Source organism: Trachurus trachurus, assembly GCF_905171665.1.
Source record: "Trachurus trachurus genome assembly, chromosome: 3".
NCBI lineage: Eukaryota > Metazoa > Chordata > Actinopteri > Carangiformes > Carangidae > Trachurus > Trachurus trachurus.
Window position 1 is genome coordinate 31,622,821 of NC_139893.1, and position 21,263 is coordinate 31,644,083.

The following is a 21,263-nucleotide window of genomic DNA, read 5'->3' on the forward strand; positions in this document are numbered from 1 at the left end:
CCAGAGGGAAAATTAGATTTTCGAAGGAATAGTAATGTTTTCCACGCAATGTTTTTAATCATAGAGTAAAATGTATTTAACAAGTGAAAAAAAAAGACAAAGACAAAACCAAGACAGAAAAGACCAATGAGTTAAAACAAAAATGTCTGAAGCTGCTGTTAAAAAATCTGCATCCTGTTCACTATAGCTGCAAGAGCAAAAGCATGTTTTGCCAGAGGACCTCAAATCTGTGTGTTACCACTGCAGTAGTTGTTGTAATATTGACATGTGCCCAAGCATGCAGGTCATTGAGCGTTTCCCCATCACATCAACAAATTTGATGGAAACGCAGTATAAAGATATCAGGATTGTTTTCAGAGGAGAGCATCTTGGTGACCTGGTTGGAGGCACTTGGCAGCAGCATATTTCAACCACTTGTAAGCTGTTTAGAGACATACTGCTAGAGGATCAGGCTCAGTGTCGAAGCAATGAGGTTTAACACTGAGCCAAAATCGCTGATTTCTATATTCAAATTCCTAGGGAGTCATCCAAGTGTCCAGTAGGTTCTGACCACTCTCTGATTCAGATGCAGATTGTGCCTGTGTAACAAATATCTCCGTAGTTATCTGTTGGCTGTTATCTGCTGAAGGGAATGGACAGTAAACAAGTGCACAACAAATTCTAATGCCAGACCTTTGCAAAGTGGTGAATGTGTCCATAAAGGTCTGGATCAAATCTGCCTTATGTTGATGTACTTTGTCCCCTCAAATACACCAGTTTGTGTAGCTGGGATACATTGCTTTTTTTATACGAATTGTTTACACTGGTATTGACTTGGGCTTGTTAGTTGATAGTTTGGTCATCCTGTTTATTTCGTGATGTGATCTCTGTTTTGACCAGTGGCTGTAATATTAGTGCTATGCCACAGTGCACACTTTGTCAGGATTTGTATAGATGTATATGTTTTACACAACCCTAAGAATATAAAGTATAAATCAGGCGCGACAGTGCCTTAGCAAAAGCTTGTGTCCAAGTCCATAACACCAACTGTGTTTCTTGGCAAGCAACCTCTTGTGTGAATAATGACTCATATCTCAGAGGCAAAAGTGAAGTAGTATTACATCACACTTACCAACAGTTAATGTTGTTTTTCACCAAAGGTGCTGGATCAGAAAACACTCATGAATCATTTAGGTCATCCTGGAAAGCATTATAGACCCTATGAAATGAAAAATGTATTTTCCCAAGGTCAATCAAATTGTTATATATCTCTTGATATATAAACTAAATTCATGTCAAAAAATATTTTCTTTGTACCAGTTCTACATCAAAAATGTTCTCTTCCTGTAAAAGATGTTTGATGACTCATCCTGCGCTCTTGGGCGGTCCTAACTTTACAGTACATCCAATTAAAATCAGTTTCTTGAATATTCCCATTCCTCCTCGAATTATAAATTCTGCTAGTCACCATGGCAACTGGCAAATTGAAGAGTGTGAGCTGACGCGGTATTTTCGGTTGTGTGAACTCCCTGAAACTTTGCGAACAATACGGTCCCTTCATTGTACACTGTTGGTTAACACCACCGTGTAGCATCAGCTCCGTCGAGAGATGAGCCTGTGTCTCTCACCCGCTATAGCATCACTGCTGCCTTCAGCTATTGGCTCAAACATAACATACAGTCTCAGCCCAGAAACGTTTCCATCGATATCCACATATCATCATCTTCCTCTGTTTCATCCCATCCAGACCCATCCATGAGATCGGCAGGGATTCAGGCTATTCTTTTGGTTGTATTCCATATTGAGATGTCACTCAGTGACGGAAAATCCCACATTGGTGTTTAATGTACACTCCATGCAATTGGCAACTGTAGATGTCAATCAGTATCCACGACAAGTCCCTCCATACCAATGTGTTTTTACAGGACACACGTAATCGTGTGTAACTGAATGGCTTTCAGAGAGCTGTTTCAGGGCATCTTCATCTTCATCTTCATCTTCAAACAATTTAGTTCTGATGGTAATGAGGAATGAGCCTAGAGTGTTTCTGAGCCAGTCACAGGCAGATCCGGTGTGGGTCGAGGTTTAAGGCCTGAGGAAGACTGAGGCAGCAGCATCTTCCTCTGCCCATGAGCAGAAGCATATATTCATTTCTCCGAGCTAATCACACATGCTGTGTTTTTCTGATAACAACTATTGGTACACAGGACTCACATGGTATTTGTGCCCCGAAAACAGGAAAAAGCACAAATAAATTATGAGTACCCCCAGCTCCAGCCCTGCTGCTGGCAGCTTTTGTCACTGTTTTCCTCTGTCAGCATCTGTGTTTGCCTCTTAGCTCCGCAGCGCATCTCTCCAAACACATCGGCATCTCCACAGCTTCCTGATTATCAGCCTGTCACTGGAACAACTTTTTGTGTGTGTGTGTGCGTGTGCATGCGCGTGCGTGCTGGCATGTTCCTGCTTGAGGACCCCCCATATGTGCATCCCAGCCTGTGTGCCGGGATGTTTGCTAACAAGCTTCAGGAACATTGTGGTGTTAGTAAGTAAGGCTCCAGACAGCAGTAACACAACTATACTTTCAGATATTCCGATGATTTGGTAAACAAGAAATTATCATGTATTATTAAATATTCTGTTAAACTAATTATTTTGTTATTGTGTCCTGTTAAAAATCAGGAAATGCAGCAAATACAAAAACACACACAAATGGGGGAAAAATGTGCAACAACACGAACGCCAGCGTAAACAAACTTTTCAAGTAGACAAAAAAGTTGCAAGTGCAATTAACCTGTTACAAATTTTTTAACAGACCACATGCACAGAGCCTATTATAAAGGCAGCAAAGTCGTTCAACTGTCCAACAAGACGTGTATTTGTTATTTAGTCATCTATACCTTCAGACAAACTAGCAGCAGCAAATATGTTTATAAAATGTCGTCCTATAGGATAAAGTGTCAGAATTGTATCATATTTCAAAATGCTGCAGTGGTAAATGATCAAAGAGCTCCTGGAGATGAGACTGTTCTCCCCCGAATGACAGTGCACATTGACCGGCCCGTCACCTCAGGAGAGGAGCGTGCTGTGCACTGCATCCTGTGCCGAGCAGGTGAAGATAGTCATTCTGTTTTTCGTTGCAGAGTTTTTATTTATTTATTTATTTATTTATTTATTTATTTATTTATTTATTTATTTATTTTTGATGGAGGAGGATAAACCTCAGAGGAAGTGTGTGAAAATGTTCTGCAGTATGTTGCTTTGTAAATTTGTCTGGATGAGATGAGTTTGATTGCTGTGCAGACTCATTCCTCCATGCTGATAACATTCCTTTATAAAACATCAGAGACAAAGGACTGTATGTTTCCTTTGTGATATATATCTCACAAATTCAGTTTTCTTCTAGGAATTTAATTAAACATCAGCTGAATGGTTGATTTGATAAACTGTGAGGAATGAAAAACAGGCGCTGCCGCCTCCTCCTGCCTAATATATGGATTTGTTTGAGTTAGTGGGCACTCAGACTTTGCAGTAAGTATACCTGTGTGTGAACATCCTGCACACACACACACGGAACACCTGTCATCTAGGTAAACTGTTCCGCTCTGTCTGACAGAAGGAGTCTGCCACAGCCTCAGTCTTCCGAGTGTCTGTCTGAAAGTCTTGTCAGTGTGCAGCTCGGTGAGTGGCAGCTTCTCGTTGGAGCCGCAGAGTGACGGATGGATCAAACCACCTCACTCACGCTGTTTCTTTCTCCTGATAGAGAACCACACCGTCGCTCAGTTTCTCTGCAAGGCGATGTGCACGTCACGTTCCTTAGCAGGCTGTAATCTGCACAACCTGAGCACTTCCTGCTCTGTATGCGTCTTCTGGAAAGGACAACAATGGTGATAAGTGCTGCCGCTCTCTAAAGGGCCCTCTAATTAAATGCATCAGTAGTTCTTTTTCTCCTATGGCTCTAAGAGCGGACACGCAACATTTGAGAGGGGTGTAGTGCTGTGCTGCATGTTGATTGTTGTTTTTGTTTTTGATTTGTTCGCAGCACAAAAAGATAACGGCCGTGTTGTCACAGAGTTCCGCCTCTGAGGCCTGTGCACGCCCTAATAGTGGAGATAAAAAAACCCTGTCATGAAAATCATTTGGTTCTCACCAGCGCTCACTTCTTATTACATGATGATATTGCACTTTCTTTTCAAGTTTGTGCCAGCAGTCCAAGGTCCCACTGCCGCGTAGCATAGTGGGAAATATCCTAGCTCATGTCCCTACTTCATAAGTCTAAGTTGTTGAAAGCAATGCTTTGTATGAAACTCAATTATCACGGTGTGTAATTGCTGGCTCTGATTAATTCCCTCCTTCGGAGGCTGCCATTTTCCTGACGTTCATTCTTATACACTATGAAAATCATCATCCACACAGGGATAAAAGTCCATCACGGAAATGAGAGGAAACTTTTTTCTTTTATCATCTTTTAACTATGCGGAGTGAGAGTTTTGCATTACGCTATGCTCTGCTGCCTGTCAATCCTCTGACACACACAAAGAGAAATGTGTCCCCAGATTCAACGAAGAAGAAGAAGAAAAACTCATGTTGCCAAAGAAGCAGAAGTTTTTAAACCAAAAACCACTAAAGCAGAACGATAACGTGAGTCCTTTAGATTAATGTTCATACGTACTTCGCAAGTTAGCAGGCAGCCTGGGTGTTAATAAATCACTGAGGTGTTCATGCATTGAAATGCCATCAAAACCTCGATAAGATCTTAGGTTTTGCTGTATTTGCAGAGAGACAGGTTCCCGTGGCGATGGAGGTGTTGGAGTGAATGTGAGATCATCTGATGAAAGTCACTGACGCAGAGTGTGTTTGTTTGGATTTATATGGAGACGGAAGCAGATCAGGGTCAGCGCTGTCATGGCCTCATCAAGGAAACATCAGTCTCTTCCATTAGTACCCGTAGGACACTGCACACAAATTGGAGTCTGAGACCGTCGATGCTCTAACCTACTGTGTGGACAAATTGTAACACTGTTAGAGATAGACTTTGAAATTCTATCAACTACAATTTGCATTATAGACGATAATTTCTAACGCGATTTAGAATGGCGTCAGTGTTTTTGCTGAGGGTGAAAGTTTGGGTTATTGGACGAAGAGTCGTGTGCGTGATGTAGTTATCCAGGAGTGTTGGTACAACAGCTGAGGGACATGCTACTGTGGACCCAACCACAGAAACATGTTATAGCAACCTTATTACTACATACAAGTGCAACTACAGCACATTATATTACACGGCAGATCAGTTCTTAGATGTGGACAGAGCTTGGCTTAAAGGGACATTGTGTAACTTCTCCTGTTATCTATTCATGAAAGTCGATTATTTGGTTCAAAAGTATGTTTCAGCTCTGAATTTGCCGTTCATATCATTCATATCTACATGGAGCGGGTAAGCTCGGTGCTGGCTGCCATGTCGCCATGTTTTTACGTTCAGTGGCAGCGTGACGGTAGGAAACCACGGAAACTCACCGGAGACACCGGAGCTGTCGGCTCAGGTCAAGATGGCATCTGATGCTGCATTCAGGTGCAGTCGGAAAAACGGCTGTCAGTAACAAACCAGATGTCATTTTAGTCACAGAAGTCCAGAGAAAGCCGGTAAAACGTGGGTCAGGTAAACAATACGACATCGCCATGACAACATATTGTCATGTGTATTGTTTTGCCTCGTGCTGACGGACCACTTGTTTACATAGAGGCTTGTTTATGCTGTTACGTGCAGCGGCTGTCGTCCGTCTGCCGTCTGCCCAATTTCACGTGAATGCAGCATGAAAAATACGATTGAGTTGCTTGCGATATACAACCACAACGCTAGATGGGAGTAATTCCTACACAATGTACCTTTAAGCAGATGAAAATGTTTTGTTTGTTCTAGCCTAAGGCGGCAACAAAACAGGATGTGAAAATCCTTGCACATACAATGCTGTAACCCAGTAATGCGCAACTTTGGTTTGCTGTATCATCAACTTAACTCAGTCTGTCACTGTGCTATTTTGTGTCATCCATTTTTATTTCTTTACAAACAACGCAGTGGTTGCAGCTTCTATATAGACATGACAGTTTATATTAAAATGCCTATTAGTGGAAAAATATTTTTTCCTCACTGACTCTGTTTCACTTGTTTACTCTTTCAGTGAAGTTCAGTGAGGGAAAAAAGGGCTGATTAGCTGTTTACACCAAATGCATTAGAGAAAATAAATGAAATATCCAATTCTCTTTCAACACAGTCAGTACAGTGCGTGTGTGTGTGCGCGCATGCCTGTATGCTGAAAGCGTTGCACTGTGCAAGCCTCAATTATCATGGTGTGTAATTGCTGGGTGAGATTAACTTTTGGGTCCATGAAAATAGAGATAGAGAGAGCGAGAGAGGGGTCAGAGACGAGGGGAATGCTGATTGCTGTGTACATGTGTTTCAGTCTGTGAAGGAGACATCTGCTGAGACGGAGTAGAGAGTCATATTCACGAGGAGAGATGACGCTTTGAAGGAAGCAGCTGTGGTCATTTCTGAAAAAAAAGAAAGAAAAAAGTGCCAACACTTTACCTAAAATCGCTTGCTTCTTACCTCGCACACAGGAAGTGATTTCTGTTAACAGAAATGACGAGGTGTTGTTACTGCTCAGGTCAGTTGAGGAGGGGAAGTGAGAGTTACAGCATCTTTGTTTCAGTGCTTAGATCCCTGCAAATACTAAATCTAGTCCCTCATATTAAGAGTCAGAAGAGACAAAATATGACAAATGCTTGGGGCCCCTCCAAGACAGAGAGGCCCCTGATAACCTCTCATGGGATCTTTTGCTATGACAACGATAAACCCTCTTAAACATCATACAGTGCCTTACTGTCGCTCCAGGCTCCACCCTGAGCGGAGCCCGTGATGATGTGTGTTGTGGCTAGTTTCTGCTGATAGCATGAATGTGAGGCATTCAGGGAGCATCTTTAAATTGTATCATTTATCAGCTGTCTGCCTGTGAGGTGTTTAGTTAGCAGTTTTAAATGGTAGTGTCTGCATCTGGTGGTTTTCGCAGCTAACAGTTGATTTTCTATTTCATTGTGATACAGATTGCACCTTTTTTTTAAGGATGAAAATGGTGCTGTGTTGAATGTTGTATGTTTTGTTTTGTTTTCCACCACAACAAGGTCTGTGTTATCTTGTCTTTAAATTACATATATTTCCTCCCTCTCTTTAAGAAAAGCCACAATCTATGAATATGCAAATATTTTTCATTAAAAAAAAAAAATCTAACTCCAAGACACAAGTGAGCTGTTATAGCCTGCATGCAACACAATCAATATTGCCACAAGCTTCCATCCATGACAAAGCTGTAAACACAACAAATTTACCATAGAAGCCAGAGACAGACAGAACAATTTATAAAATACAGTGGAAAAACAAAAACACTAAAGGAAGGGTAGACTAAAAAACTCTGAATATATGTATTTATAATTAGGAAGTTAAAATGAGGAATAAACTGCAGTCAAAAAGAACAACTCTGAACACTCATCAATATTAGAGTTCTGCAACCACACACACATCATTTCTAAGATAAACTGAGTTTCTTGCTCACTGTATTGACATTTAATAATTGGAAGTAGTTTCTCTGCAAACTTTTCTTATTTTCATCTTAACTTAAAGCAGTGCTCCGTTTTTTAAAGCAAATATCTCAGATCAGACTCTACAATCAAATCAATTGTTCCATTTCCAAACGCAGTTCGATCCAACTGACCACATTTCACAGAACTGTGTCTATGAGGTATTTTGTAAATGGACCGAGTTACAGTCTGCAAACCTAGAAAGAAAAATGGATCAACAATTCAGATTTTGTTGCATGCAAAACCTCAGGGAACCTTTTGTAAGAGTGTGAGCGTGCACACAAATGCACTCCTCTCTTTGTCCTCCTAAAGTTTCTTTATTTTAAGGAGAGATAGGAAGATGGTGAATAGTTTGAGTTTATCTCAGTACAGTATGTATTTCAAACTCTCTCTCCCTTCAGACCACAAACTGAGCTACTGAAAGTGGCTGGTCAGCTGCAGTGGCTGAGGTCCTGCACGACTTTCACCGGTGCACAAAAAATCTGGGTTCATTAGAATAAAGAAATGTCTGGTGTCTCAGTCAGCACACAGATAAATGAATATGAAGCTTCTTCCTCACAGCCGCACAGCCTCACAGCATCCCAACTCTCAATATCCAAATGCACAGTCTCCTTCCCTTAAACACACAAATGCACATGAAGGGATGAGCTGCTGCAAACACACAATACACACACACCCACATATGCACAGACACAGTCCTATCCTGCCTTATTTTTAGCTACCCCACCACCACCAACAGCCCTGACCTACATCACAGCATGAATAAAGCAGCAGAGAGATGAAGAAAGTGAGCTCAGAAGGGTGGAGGGAGAGGATGAGGTCTAGGGAGGAGAGAGAGAGTGGGAGAGACAGAGAGAGAGAGAGAGAGAGAGAGAGAGAGAGAGAGAGAGAGAGAGAGAGAGAGAGAGAGAGAGAGAGAGAGAGAGAGAGAGAGAGAGAGAGAGAGAGAGAGAGAGACACCAGCAAATCCAGAAAAATGAATTCCCCCCTGTGTGAAATGACAGTTCCAGTTCTGTCAGCAGACCTCACCTGCTACGACTCTCCCAGAGGAGGCTGCAGAGGGCAAACATGCACCAACCCACCTACCGCCACACACAGACGCACATTCACACATGCACGCACACACGCACACAAATACAGTTACAAACCCAAGAGACACAGAACCACGGAAACAACAGAGTTCGGAAAGCCTCGTCGTGTCTCCAGACTTGACAGTACGTAGATGCTTTTCCCACTGTAAATAGAAGCTGACAAAAGCAGCGCGCCGCTTTGAATTATTGAGGCTGTGTGTGTGTGTGTGTGTGGCGACTTCACAGGCCAGCCGTCCTCAGGTTTAAGCAATGCCTCGGCACCTTCCACCAATAAAGCATAATCAAATGAGCAGCTCTCAGGGTGGAGTTATGCTTCAGGACAAGATAGAGATTTGATTCAGGTACCATTCCGCGACCTCAAAGCACTTGAATAAGTTTCATGTTTTTGATGTAGCAGATCAATGCTTTTTATGCTGAAGGCCGGCAAAGCTTTGTATGCCTGAATACACGATCCGTCTCTCTTTGATTGTGCAATTCAACACTCCTACTGTACACTCTCCAAGGATGAAATTTACCAAGAAAAAACCTCTGGGTGTTGCATGTAAGTCAATTACATACTTCATACAAATTCATTCTGTTGTAAGGGGAAAGTGTGAGCTGAAAACCTCAAAGCAGGAATGTATTTATCCAAGGAGAGGATATGGAAATACTCTCCTCACTCTCGCTTTCCCTTAAGTGTTGCATACACAGTCCCTTAAGTGGTGGAGAGGCCTGTTAGCCTGAGGAAACCAGCTCTCTGCTGCTGTATTCCTCATAAATACACTTTATTGTATATGCACGTGCACACACATGCACATGCACACTCACACATACACAAATTTAGACCATTCTGCATAACACCTCTCTCGTGGGTTTCCGATCCCATTTCATCAGCAGTCATCCTGCTCGGCTAATGCCTCGCTGAGCTCTGTGTTTTAATGCTCACACAATGTCTTTCAAGCTACATTAGGAAGAGAGGGATTCTGTGTATGAAGAGAGGCTGTAATATATCATGATATTAGTGGAGCATTATGGATGTCAGGAGAAAATGCTGCTCTCCCTCCTCCTCTTTCCTCTCAAGTTTGTGTGTCCTTATTCCATCGCATTTATCCTTCTCTTTCCTTTGCTTTTTTTCCTTTCTTGTTTTCTATCTTGTCTTTTCTCAACATTTTCTTCCTCTACCTGAACAAAAAAGTAGTGAAAATGTTGTCCGTGAAATCGATGGGTGACCATTGTTTCATTTTTTTTGGACGGGTACCACTCTAATTAACAGCTGTAAGCAACAAGGCAATGCCCTGAAACTGTGCTTTTCTAATGTGGTTAAAGCAGCTGTGTTGAAGCAGTTCAACGAGCTTCAGCCACCCGCTGCATCAGTGGCCTTAGGAGTCTCTGTGTCCTCCTGAGTGTGAGAGCTATCAGAACTATTATTAATCCACTGTTTGTGTTCCTTCTGTCCACAGATATTGATGAGTGTGCAACCCAGATGCATTACTGCCAGTCCAACACTGTGTGTGTCAACCTGCCCGGTAGCCATCGCTGTGACTGTCTGCCAGGCTTCATCAGAGTGGACGAATACTCCTGCACCGGTAAAGTCTAAACACCCATTATCTGAATCATCACATCTCACTAGATAATAGCTCACACATAGCTGCCCAAACTGATTAGTAATAGATTGTTTATTTTTGCTTTTAGGCTAGTAGGTGTTTCAGATTTAGGTAACACTTTATTTGACACCTATCTCATACTTATAATGAGTTATAATGCAGTTATAGCACTTTATAACTATAGTTATAAACACTCATAAATGATCATAATGCTTTATAACAATAATCATAGCACACTATAAAGCATTTTATCATGACTTATAAGGTCAGGTATTATAATACGTTATAATTGTTTGTAACTCGCTGACAATGCCCACATCGATAATGCATTATAAATATACCGGTAGGTATAATGTGATAAAATCGGCTTATAAATATGTATAACTATCATTATAAACACTCATAAATTATCATAAGACTTTATAACAATAAGTATAACACATCATAGAGCATTTTATGGCTCATAAAGTCAAGTATTATAATAGAGTTATAATGCTCTATAATGTGTTATTCTTATTGTTATACAGTAAAGCCTTATGATAATTTATGAGTGTTTATAATGAGAGTTATACACGTTTATAAGCCAATTGTACCACATTATAACATCACCCCTGTTCTCATCCAACTCCACTGGCTCCCGGTTCAATACCGCATCCACTACAAAAATCTTCTCCTCACCTACAAAGCTCTCCACAATCTAGCCCCCACTTACCTCCGCGACCTTCTCCATGAATACACTCCCTCCCGCTCCCTCCGCTCAACCTCTGCTGGACTGTTAACCACCCCCACGTCACGCCTCAGCACGATGGGTGCCCGAGCCTTCAGCTGCTCAGCACCAAAACTCTGGAACTCCCTCCCACCACACATAAGACAGTCAGACTCCATCACAACATTCAAATCCCAATTTAAAACCCACTTGTTCAAACTGGCACACTCCCTAATCCAGACACTCTGCACTACACTCGCTTTTATCTTGATGTTTTGTTTGTTTTGTTTTTATTTGATACTATGATCTTTTATGCTTCCACTCCTTTTTTGTAAGGTGACCTTGGGTGATTTGAAAGGCGCCTCCAAATAAAATGTATTATTATTATTATTATTATTATTATTATTATTATTATTATTATTATTATTATTATTATTATTATTTATAATGCATTATCAATATCGACATTGTCAGCGAGTTACTAACAATTATAACGTATTATAATACCTGACCTTATAAGTCATGATAAAATGTTCTATAGTGTGTTATGATTATTGTTATAAAGCATTATGATCATTTATGAGTGTTTTTAACTGTAGTTATACAGTGCTATAACTGCATTTTAACTCATGTGTTCTAGAGATGGGCGTCAAATAAAGTATTACTGAGATGTATAACAGGAAGTAGGCCCTCTTTAGAATCTGACCCTGTGAATGTCCGACTAACTTTGTGGCACCAGTTTTGCACTTGTTTTGGGTATCCAGTTTGGGCAACTTGACAGCAAACCTGCGCTTTAAAAGTACAACAGGCTTAGATGGTTTAATTTTCACCATTTCTTCAGATGTTGAAAAAAATATGCAGTACTAAAATAAATGTGCTGAACTGGAAGATGGATGATCCAGTGGGATGGTGCCGGAGCCAGTAGGGCAGTTTTCTCAGTGGCTAGTGAGCCAGAAAATGTCTCCAGAAGTGGATATCTTTATAGGTGGTTATAGCCACTTTCTCCTCACATTCATTTTAGTGTTGTATTACAAAACTATTTAAAGTGGCAATCCTGAAGATCTTAATTTTAAATAAGGGTCTTTAACCTGTACTGCAACAGAGATTATATCACTGACCCTGATGAAGTGAAGAATGTGCTGTCTGGTATGATCATCACCGAATATCAATGTCAATATCACAATTTGAAAGTTGTGAGCTAGTTGAGTTTAAATTAGAATATAGCATGATATATATGCATATATCTGAATCTGAATGTAAATAATTACAGCTATGGAGAGATAATAAGTAACGTTTGCCCAGCGACTCCTAAATCAGTTGGAAAATGTTAGCCTCCATCAGCTGTGGGCCACACGGCTCTGCGGCTGTGACACTGTATCTTTTGTTATCTGAAATTAAAGTGTGCAGAGAAGAAGTGAATGCAAACTGATTGGAGAAAGCCCCTGCATCTGTCTTTTTAAAGGTTGGGAGAATCAGTGTGCAATTGAACAAGGATGGGTGATTGCAGCCATTCAGGCTTTTTTTAAAGGCTTGTCTACCACAGATTTTCTGATGAAAAGGATCGTCTTTCCTTCACATCGCTGACCTTCTCAGAGCTAAATGTCAGGGAAAAGTATGGAAGGAATTTCACCAACATATTTACCTACTTTTAACAACATAACACAAATTTTCTGCCAGAGTTTATGTCTGTGGATCTCGAGCTGTTTCTCAACATACAATTCTGTGACACCTGTTCTGGTGTAGCTGCCTTACACTTTTTTAAAGGGGTTTAAAGCAGCATGCTTTCCGGGGTGTGAATAGGATGTGCTTGGTTGCTGCTCACTGTTCCTCTGGAGAAGTGTTCTTTAATTAGCTCAGAGTTGGCAGCCACGCGGGGACAGGGATCCATGGACAATCAATCTATTTTGCAGCTTGTAAACTGTCCTGGCTGCTTTCTGGGAGCCCAAGGAGCACTCTCTACATCTGTTGGGAGAGATAAATCCTTAGGGTTTCCTTCTTTCCCTCTTGCTGCTTCTTCTTCAGCTTCTTTCTGCAGGTTTCACATCCTCCTGCATGAATGTAAACCAGAGCTAGTGTCTGCGGTGCAGGGAGGTGACTGCTCGTATTTCACCACGCTAACACGATTGCCCATTAGCTGCTGTAATTGGTGCGTTGTGCTCAAATCTGTGTTTATTCTGTATTGTGTCTGTGAATCTGGAAAGGCTTTTGGTAATTATATTGTTGTCACTGCATTAAGCAGGACACACACAGTCATTGTAAAAAAAAAAACATTTTGTGAGTAAACAAAGAAAATTGCAAGATCCAAGAGCATTAAGTGAAAAGCTAGAAGAACATTTACTGCCAAAGTTCAGTGGCTTTTCTGAATTACATAGTAAAACAGTGGCACCGTGGTAGCAGGGAGGACAGAAATTAATATCCAGGATCATCTATATGGAGAATACCACTCATCTAGTGATCTGTGAATATCAACATACAGTTGGACATTGAGTTCTCTGTCTAATATGCATCATACAAGTAAAGGTTACAGTTCCCAGAACAGATGGAGCATGTTGTTTTTGTTAATACTACGATGGACTAAGCTCTTGTCAAGCAAAAGTCACCACCACTAGCTGCCAGCAAGAAACCATGTTCAGCACCAGAGACAGAGTACCACAACTCTCAGAAGACTGTTAGCTTCACAGTTTTCTAAAAACACCTCTCTCTGCAAACTGTTGCATTAATGGGTTATTATTACTGGGGATATAAATAGAGATAAAAATTTTGCCCGAACATTCACCACACTATGAGATAATAATGGAACGTTACGAGACAGAGTTGTTTTCGAGGCAAATGCAGAGACTGCTTGCCAAACACTGCCCCCCACAGGAACGTGCATCAGCGGTTTTGCATGGATTTACCTCGAAAACAACTCGTAATGTTCCGTTATTATCTCATAGCGTGGTGAATATGCAGGTCACAACTTGTCCACCAGAGCGTTTTGGAGTTTTTGGATTGTGTATTTGATGAGTTTGATGAGGGAAACCAAGAAATCCCATTAGCCTCCTTAGTGTAGCTCTGAGCAGCTCGTGGCTCTCCTCCGCCGTTCTAAAAATACCTTGCACCGACAATTAAAGGTAACAAACCTACCCTTAAAACTATAGGGATTATGGCAATGGGCCAGTTTGCCAAAATGATGAACTATCCCTTTAAACACCTACTCTTGGAAGTTTGCGCCTCAGGAATGGACTAGAACCAGTGATGTTTCAACACACAAGGGATTTATAAAACCAAAAGGAAAAGAAGAACCTAAACATTACCTATTACCCCAAGCACAATGCATTGTACTTAATCCACTAATTCTATGTCGTCTGAAATGGTGCAGTAGTATAAAGTTACCTTACATCTAAAAACTGTAAACTGAACTTTCTATTGCTCTAGAGCTCCTGTCAGTCTGTTCAAACCTCTGTTATTTGTGTACAACAACTCTTTTACAACTTTAGACAGATTTGATGTGTTTTCTTTCACTTTCTTCTGAACACAAGTTGCATGCAGGCTCTAGCTGTTTAATGGGGGACATAGCAGTACCTGTCCTCAAGCGGAAATGAGATAAAACACATGGACTGCAGGAGAAATGTGTTTGATGGTAGTAAGCGATGGCAGTAATGTGTTTCACTTAGGGCTAAGTGTGCCTATATGTGCTCTGTGTTTGTCTCTATGGAGATCAGGCAGCTCTTGGTCTTGGTTCATCCACCCACAAATTTACCTCACATCACCGTAGGCACCTTATACTCTCCAAATTTAATCTCAGCATTACAACGTGAGCAGCTCCTTCCTCACAGGAAGAGGCTGTCACCTATAGCACGGCTCATCATGTATCACCTCTGTCTTTGGACACTCTCAGCCTCATCCCTCTCTGCCTTTCTCCTCCATGCCACCGGAGAGCCTGTCCTTTGTGGAGACAGTGCCATGTAAACAATGGGAAGCTGCGATAATTGTGGTTCCACTTGATTTCACCTCTATGGAAGCAGGCAAGCAGCTCAACAGGGGAAACAAGGGATGGACTCTGGGGAGAGAGGTGGCAGAAAGCGTGATTGTCTGTTCCACACTTTCTGAAATGTGTATCTAGACACACGTGTTAATGCAGTGCACACATCAGTTCATAACTCACAGTTAGTCCAGGCAGACTTTATCTGTGAATAACATTTGAAGGACGTTTGATTTGTGATTGTGTGCAGATGATGCACATTGTTTTTGCCCTGATCTCTGGTGCTCAGCCCAACACTGCATTTCCCATGGATCATGTCGATCAGCCTGTGTGAGGAGGTGGTGCCATTCCATTTCCATGGCCAGATTAACCACCTATTGGGCTGCGGAGCTGAAAATAGCTGCTGGACCTCTGTTAACCCACGTCTCCTCCTGCTTGCAGTGTGCAGGTTCTCTGTACTGGAATTAGGGCTGTCACAATATCATATTTTCACTGAGTATCATGGCTGCAAGCATTCATGATGACTATTTTATTAATTATTTTTCTTTTATCATCATATATCATCATTGGTATATCACATCTTTCTGTGGAATATGAACCGATCCTGGATTTTGAGTGTAGCAATTTGATGAAACGCATTGATTTACAAATAGAACATAAAAATGACAAAGATTATAAAGCTTAAACTTAATGCTCTTGTCATTTAATGTGTAACAGTTGCAATATAATCAGCCAGTCTGCTGCTGTTCTGGTGCTTTAGGGAACTTGGCTGCTTATCTCGTTCAGTTAATCCACGTCCACACTTTCATTTTAGGAAGTTTAAGATGTTTGTGAAGAGTGCCATCAGTGCTCAAGCTAACAAACTCAAGCTTGATAATAAAATAAAATAAAAAGCTTTATATCAGAGGTACAGTAATTGTCACACTACCCTATCTGAATCCATAAAACATCCAGTGGAGATCTGCACAATCAAGTAGTTAAGGTGTGTACTTTCAAGATATATGAAAGTGAATATTTTGGTAACACTTTATTTGACGCCTATCTCTATAACACATTATAACCAGACTTGTAATGAGTTATAATGCAGTTATAGCACTGTATAACTATAGATATAAACACTCATAAATTATCATAATGCTTTTTAACAATAACCATAACACACTATAAAGCATTTTATCATAACTTATAAGGTCAGGTATTATAATATTTTGTAATTGTTAGTAACTTGCTGACAACGCCAACATCGATAGTTATAATATGTTATAATTGGTTTATAAACGTATATAACTATCATTATAAACACTCATAAATTATCATAATGCTTTATAACAATAAGCATAACACAATATAGTAGTTATACACATTTAAAAGCCAATTATAACACATTATAACTATTTTTATAATGCATTATCGATGTGGGCATTGTCAGCGAGTTACTAACAATTATAACATAATAATACCTGACCTTGTAAGTCATGATAAAATGCTTTATAGTGTGTTATGATTATTGTTTGTTTGTTGATTGTGTTTATAACTACAGTTATACAGTGCTATAACTGCATTATAACTCATTATGGCTATGCCTTATAGAGATAGGCATCAAATGTTACCAATTATGTTAAATCAGCGTGTTGAGCCCAGTTTAGGTGATATCAGCATTTACCCTCTGTCTTTCTGGTGCGGTGCAGCAGACAGAACCCGGGAGATTTTCCCCCGTGGAAGGTCATTATGATCCCTGACATCATGTGTTGGTGGATAATAGCTGCTGCCACTGGTAATTTGTTCAACTCCCACTGTGTACTTATCTTCTGATCTGTGGGTTTTAGAGGAATTGTTTTCTGCATTAAGCAGGTGCTGATAAGACTTGCAGTTACAGATTAATCTGCGGGGATGAGAGGTTTAAGGTCCATCCTTCCTCTCAGCTCCGTCCTGTAAACGACCTCCAACAGCAGGTTCAGCTCACGCCTGGCGATAAAGTGCAGCGGCGTACTGTAGCATAGTCATTTTAGAGTGAACGCCTCACCTTTTTGAAGCTGTAGCTTTGCACCCTACATGACTGGGAGACACTGAGACTTACGATGCATTTAATCAGTTTGAGAGCTCAGTGACGGCCAAGTTGCAGCTCACTCCTCTTAATTAACTCAAGGCACCGTAGTGTATACGTCCAGAGGTCCTTGACAACTGTAACAACACAGAGGCCAAATAACACTTTCTCAGGACACTTTCTGATTCAGAGAGAACAATAATTAAACATTCAAGACTAAACAGGAGAAGCTCGATTTTTGTTTTGCTTCACAGACTTTTTTCGTTCTTTCTGTTGCTAATTAGCTGTCCATTGATTGTTATGGTTGAGCCGAGAACATAATTTACAATAGTAGATATCATACCTTTATTTCTATTTCTTTTTAATAATTACATCTTGTCACCAAAATTGTGCTGTGCTGTTCTGCAAATAATTTCTCACCAACAGTAAGTTTTTCAATATCTTTTTTTCATTTAAAATTAAACCTATTTTACCATTTATAATGAGTTTAAGCAATTTTCACTATTTTATTTCACAGTATTCTCATATGAAAACATTAACTTGTCTCCTGTGTTGTAGGGATTTGAGAATAGTGTCAGCAAAAGGAGAAGAGGGTGACACCACCTCTCTAAAAACTTCAGTTTTACTGAAATGTTCTCAAAGTCCAACAAACACTATTGTAGTCCTAATATTTAAACCAGCCATAACTGATAGTCAAGGTTAACTCTCAGCTGTAAAAGATCCTGCCCTGGTACATATATTATTTGTCACTGCTCGTTTAAAGGATCATACATTTTTAAAGTCACCCTCATTCAAAAAACAGTTGAGTCGTTGGATGTTTGACCTTCACTGTGCAAAATGATGTATGTTCAGAGTTTGACAACACCAAAGCTTTTTTTTTTTGTAATTCACCAGCTGAAAGGCAGAAAGTCTAGCGCGCCCAAAAGGCAACAGAAACAACTTAGATGTGTAAACCTGAGGGCTGTAGGACACCCACTGATGCAGGAGACGTGGTCTCTTCAGTTGTTAAGGACCAAAAATACCAATACTATTATGAGATGTCATCAGGAGAACTTCTGTCTCTTTTAGCTATTGACGTTTTTAAAAAAGGAGACTATACATTATATCTTTAAACACACCTGGAAAATTGTATTGTATTCCTCCATATTCAAAAAAAAGTATAAATAATTAGATTGTTTTTTTGTTTTGTTTTTTTAACTTTTGATCACCAATATTGATTTAAAAATCACATTAATCAAGCTGTAATTAGTCTGTCGCCCCTTTATTGTTCCTTTAGCTGACGCAAACACATGGGGCTACTTTACCTGTATTGATCCGATCGAACGCATTTAATTGTTTGCTTTCCTTCGTTCACGTGGTGTTGCCTTTGAGCCTTTAACGTATTTCTCCTCAGTCCTCATCTGCTCTCTGCTGATCAATACTTGACTCTCTTATCAGCGTGCTGTTATAGACAATATGCTCTTACAGTACCTCTGCTTGGCCTATGGCTGACCGAAAAAGCTGCCATTAATTTAATGCATCAGCTGCTACATATATTCTCCAAATTTCTAGCATTAGGAAAGGCCGCACCCTCCCCCTCCCCTCCCCCAAAACACATTATATGTTTAATGAAAATTTAATCAAATCCAATTCCAATTATGCATATAATGAATGTGCAGCTCAGGTGTGACGAGCCTGGAAACCTTGGCAACCCTCCCTGTATACATTAACTCTTCAAAAATGGAGGTCATGCTGTTGGGCAGGCTCAATTTAATAAGCCCATCAAACACAGTTTGGGAAGGAAACAGACAAGTTTCCCTTAGACCCCACTTTCATCCAGGTGTAACGGACTCTGAGACGCTGATGTTTATATTTAGCTTCCTCCATAAAGGCTGGATGTAAGGACTGTTTCTTCCTGTTGATGAGCCGACTGTACAACCATCTGGAGTCCCTGCGTCAGGCGTTTTTTTTTTCCCCCCCTTCTTCTTTGATGCACTGCCTTCCTGCTCCCATACGCATGGAGACATGTGGAATAATAACGCTCAGTGGCTGTGGGATGGATGTTTACTGACAGAGCACATTAATGGAACATGCTTTCATTAATCTGAATTGCAGTCTGAGAATATTTTATTGCCTTAAGCTGTGAATAGTAGATGAACTGCATTATCTTGCTGGTTCTGTGCTGCTGCACAGAGAGGATAGTGATGATCCTGTGAAGCTAACCAGAAACTAACATGCCAATAAGGAAACAGCTTCAAATTAGGATGTAAATGAACAATATATTTGCAGCACAACGAGAAACACTGACTTAAGAACCACGTCTTAAGTGCTTCATGTTATTAGTAACATTATGACTAAAACACATGTGCACTGCACTCTGGTGCAGCTTCATCTGCTTCTTCTGCCTCTTGTCATGGCTACAATGAGCTTTTTTACTTTAGAAACTGTTAAGTCCACCCTATCACTGCTGAGGCAGATATGAAACTCATAAATAAGGTCCTACTACCTGCGAATTGGGTACATATTTTAAAGCACTCAAGCATCAAAGTACATCATAAAACTTGTTTATTTACCACTTGAAAAAGACAAAAAGAACGGAGTTTGAGGATGTGGAAAGTGGTTTTGCTGATTCTTGTCTGATATTGGATATAGTCATAGCAGCGGCATGTTGTAGAGCTCCCTCACAAAACAACCAACACAGTGCAACTCCTATAAAACAACTGGTATCTGTACCTGTGCTAAAATACTCTTATGTTTTTATATAAGCAGTGGCTGATAATATAAAACCCAAAATATATCAAATCCAAACCCGTTTGGTGCCGGTCCCCTAAGCACTACATGTAAGCCTTTGAACAGCTTTTTGTTTTGGTTTTCTTTCACTATTCTTATCAGTCTCATAAAGCTTGTCACTTCCAGATGTAGCAAGCAACTGCTCTCAGTGAAAAAAGCCCAATAAACACATTTTCCAAGCACGCTACCTGTCCACTTCCCGTCTGCAGATGGACAGAGGACGAGCTGGATGGTGATCACAGAGGAGCTTGTTGGAGCTGGTGGAGATTAGAACAAGGCAGTACAAGCCAACACACGTGATGTTTTAATAGCTAATTTGCAAAATCACAATTTTTTTTATATTCTGTTAATTGTGAGATGTTGCTAAGTTAAATATGTTGCCAAATTGAATTGATTTAGTTTGATTAATTTGTTTTCATTCAGTTTGTTTTCTACCATAACACCACGGTTATAATTAGACTCGTTCTCTCATGCTCATACATTTGCCGACAATGTTTGTCTTGCAGGATAATTATCTAGATCACAAAATACAAACATTTCTTATCGACCAACAATAATGCAAAAAAAAGATTATAATAACATGTGATTACAGCAGAAGGTGGAGGGGACCTGTGAACTATACAGTATAATCATAGCAGATGTAGGTTTTATTTATAACTGAGCATTAGGTGACGGGCAGGGTTCTCTCTCTCTCTTTGAAAACAAGAGCAAGCAAGTGACTGCTGTCTTTGTAACTCTACACTTTTTCCAACCACCCATCAAGAGTGGGTAATTATTGTATTTTTATTTTGGATTGCCATCATCAAAGGCTAATGGAAATGAGAGATATGGCTGGTAGTAGTAGCAACATAGCAGCAACAGTTTGGACACATGCTGTGAGACACAGCAGTTGTCATGTACAGGTGAGATGATGCAAGAGGTGTGTCAACTTATTGCTGCTTGTTGTGTCATCGCCGGTCGAGTTGTCTGTTTACGACACAGGCCCAATCGACCCTTGGGCTACTGGGAAAACGACCCAGTCCTCCTGTCCGCCACTGATGGGAAAGAGGATGTTAAAGTCAGATAATGTGCATGCTTGATATTTATTTCTCTAACAGTAGGAAATGGACATACATATTAATTTTATGTAACATATTGCATAACATTTAGATAGAAATCATATTTTAGTGCCTCAGTCCAGTGATGCACAAAGGAAGACATAAAGGGAAATAGGAGTTAATATTCCTTGTAGAAAGACAGAGAGAGAGGGAGTCTTAAAAAGTCAAGTGCAGGCTCCTAATTCTGGACTGCCTCATTCAAGGAGCCCTCTAGTTGTCGTAATGAAATCTTAATAGTAAAATCTTTTTTTTTTTTTTTTTCCGTGGCACACACATGACTTGTATGCAGCAGTGTAGAGAAGCACCTGTGTGAGATGGAATTCATTGACCTTGGGGTCAAAAGGAAACTGTCTCCTGAACTCCAGGTGGATTAATGCAGAAAAATCATAAATTTTCTCCAAATA

General features: G+C 40.3%; 1 protein-coding gene across 1 annotated transcript in view; it reads left to right on the top strand.

The window, feature by feature from the left end:
- The window catches only part of LOC311007263 (protein kinase C-binding protein NELL1-like), a gene marked incomplete at its 3' end in the record, with an annotated part of 272,144 nt that overhangs the window by 180,611 nt on the left and 70,270 nt on the right, over positions 1-21,263 (top strand). Inside the window, exon 13 of the mRNA XM_084000380.1 lies at positions 10,136-10,261. Within this exon, the coding sequence (XP_083856506.1) occupies positions 10,136-10,261 (126 nt within the window). The remainder of the gene's footprint in view (positions 1-10,135; positions 10,262-21,263) is intronic.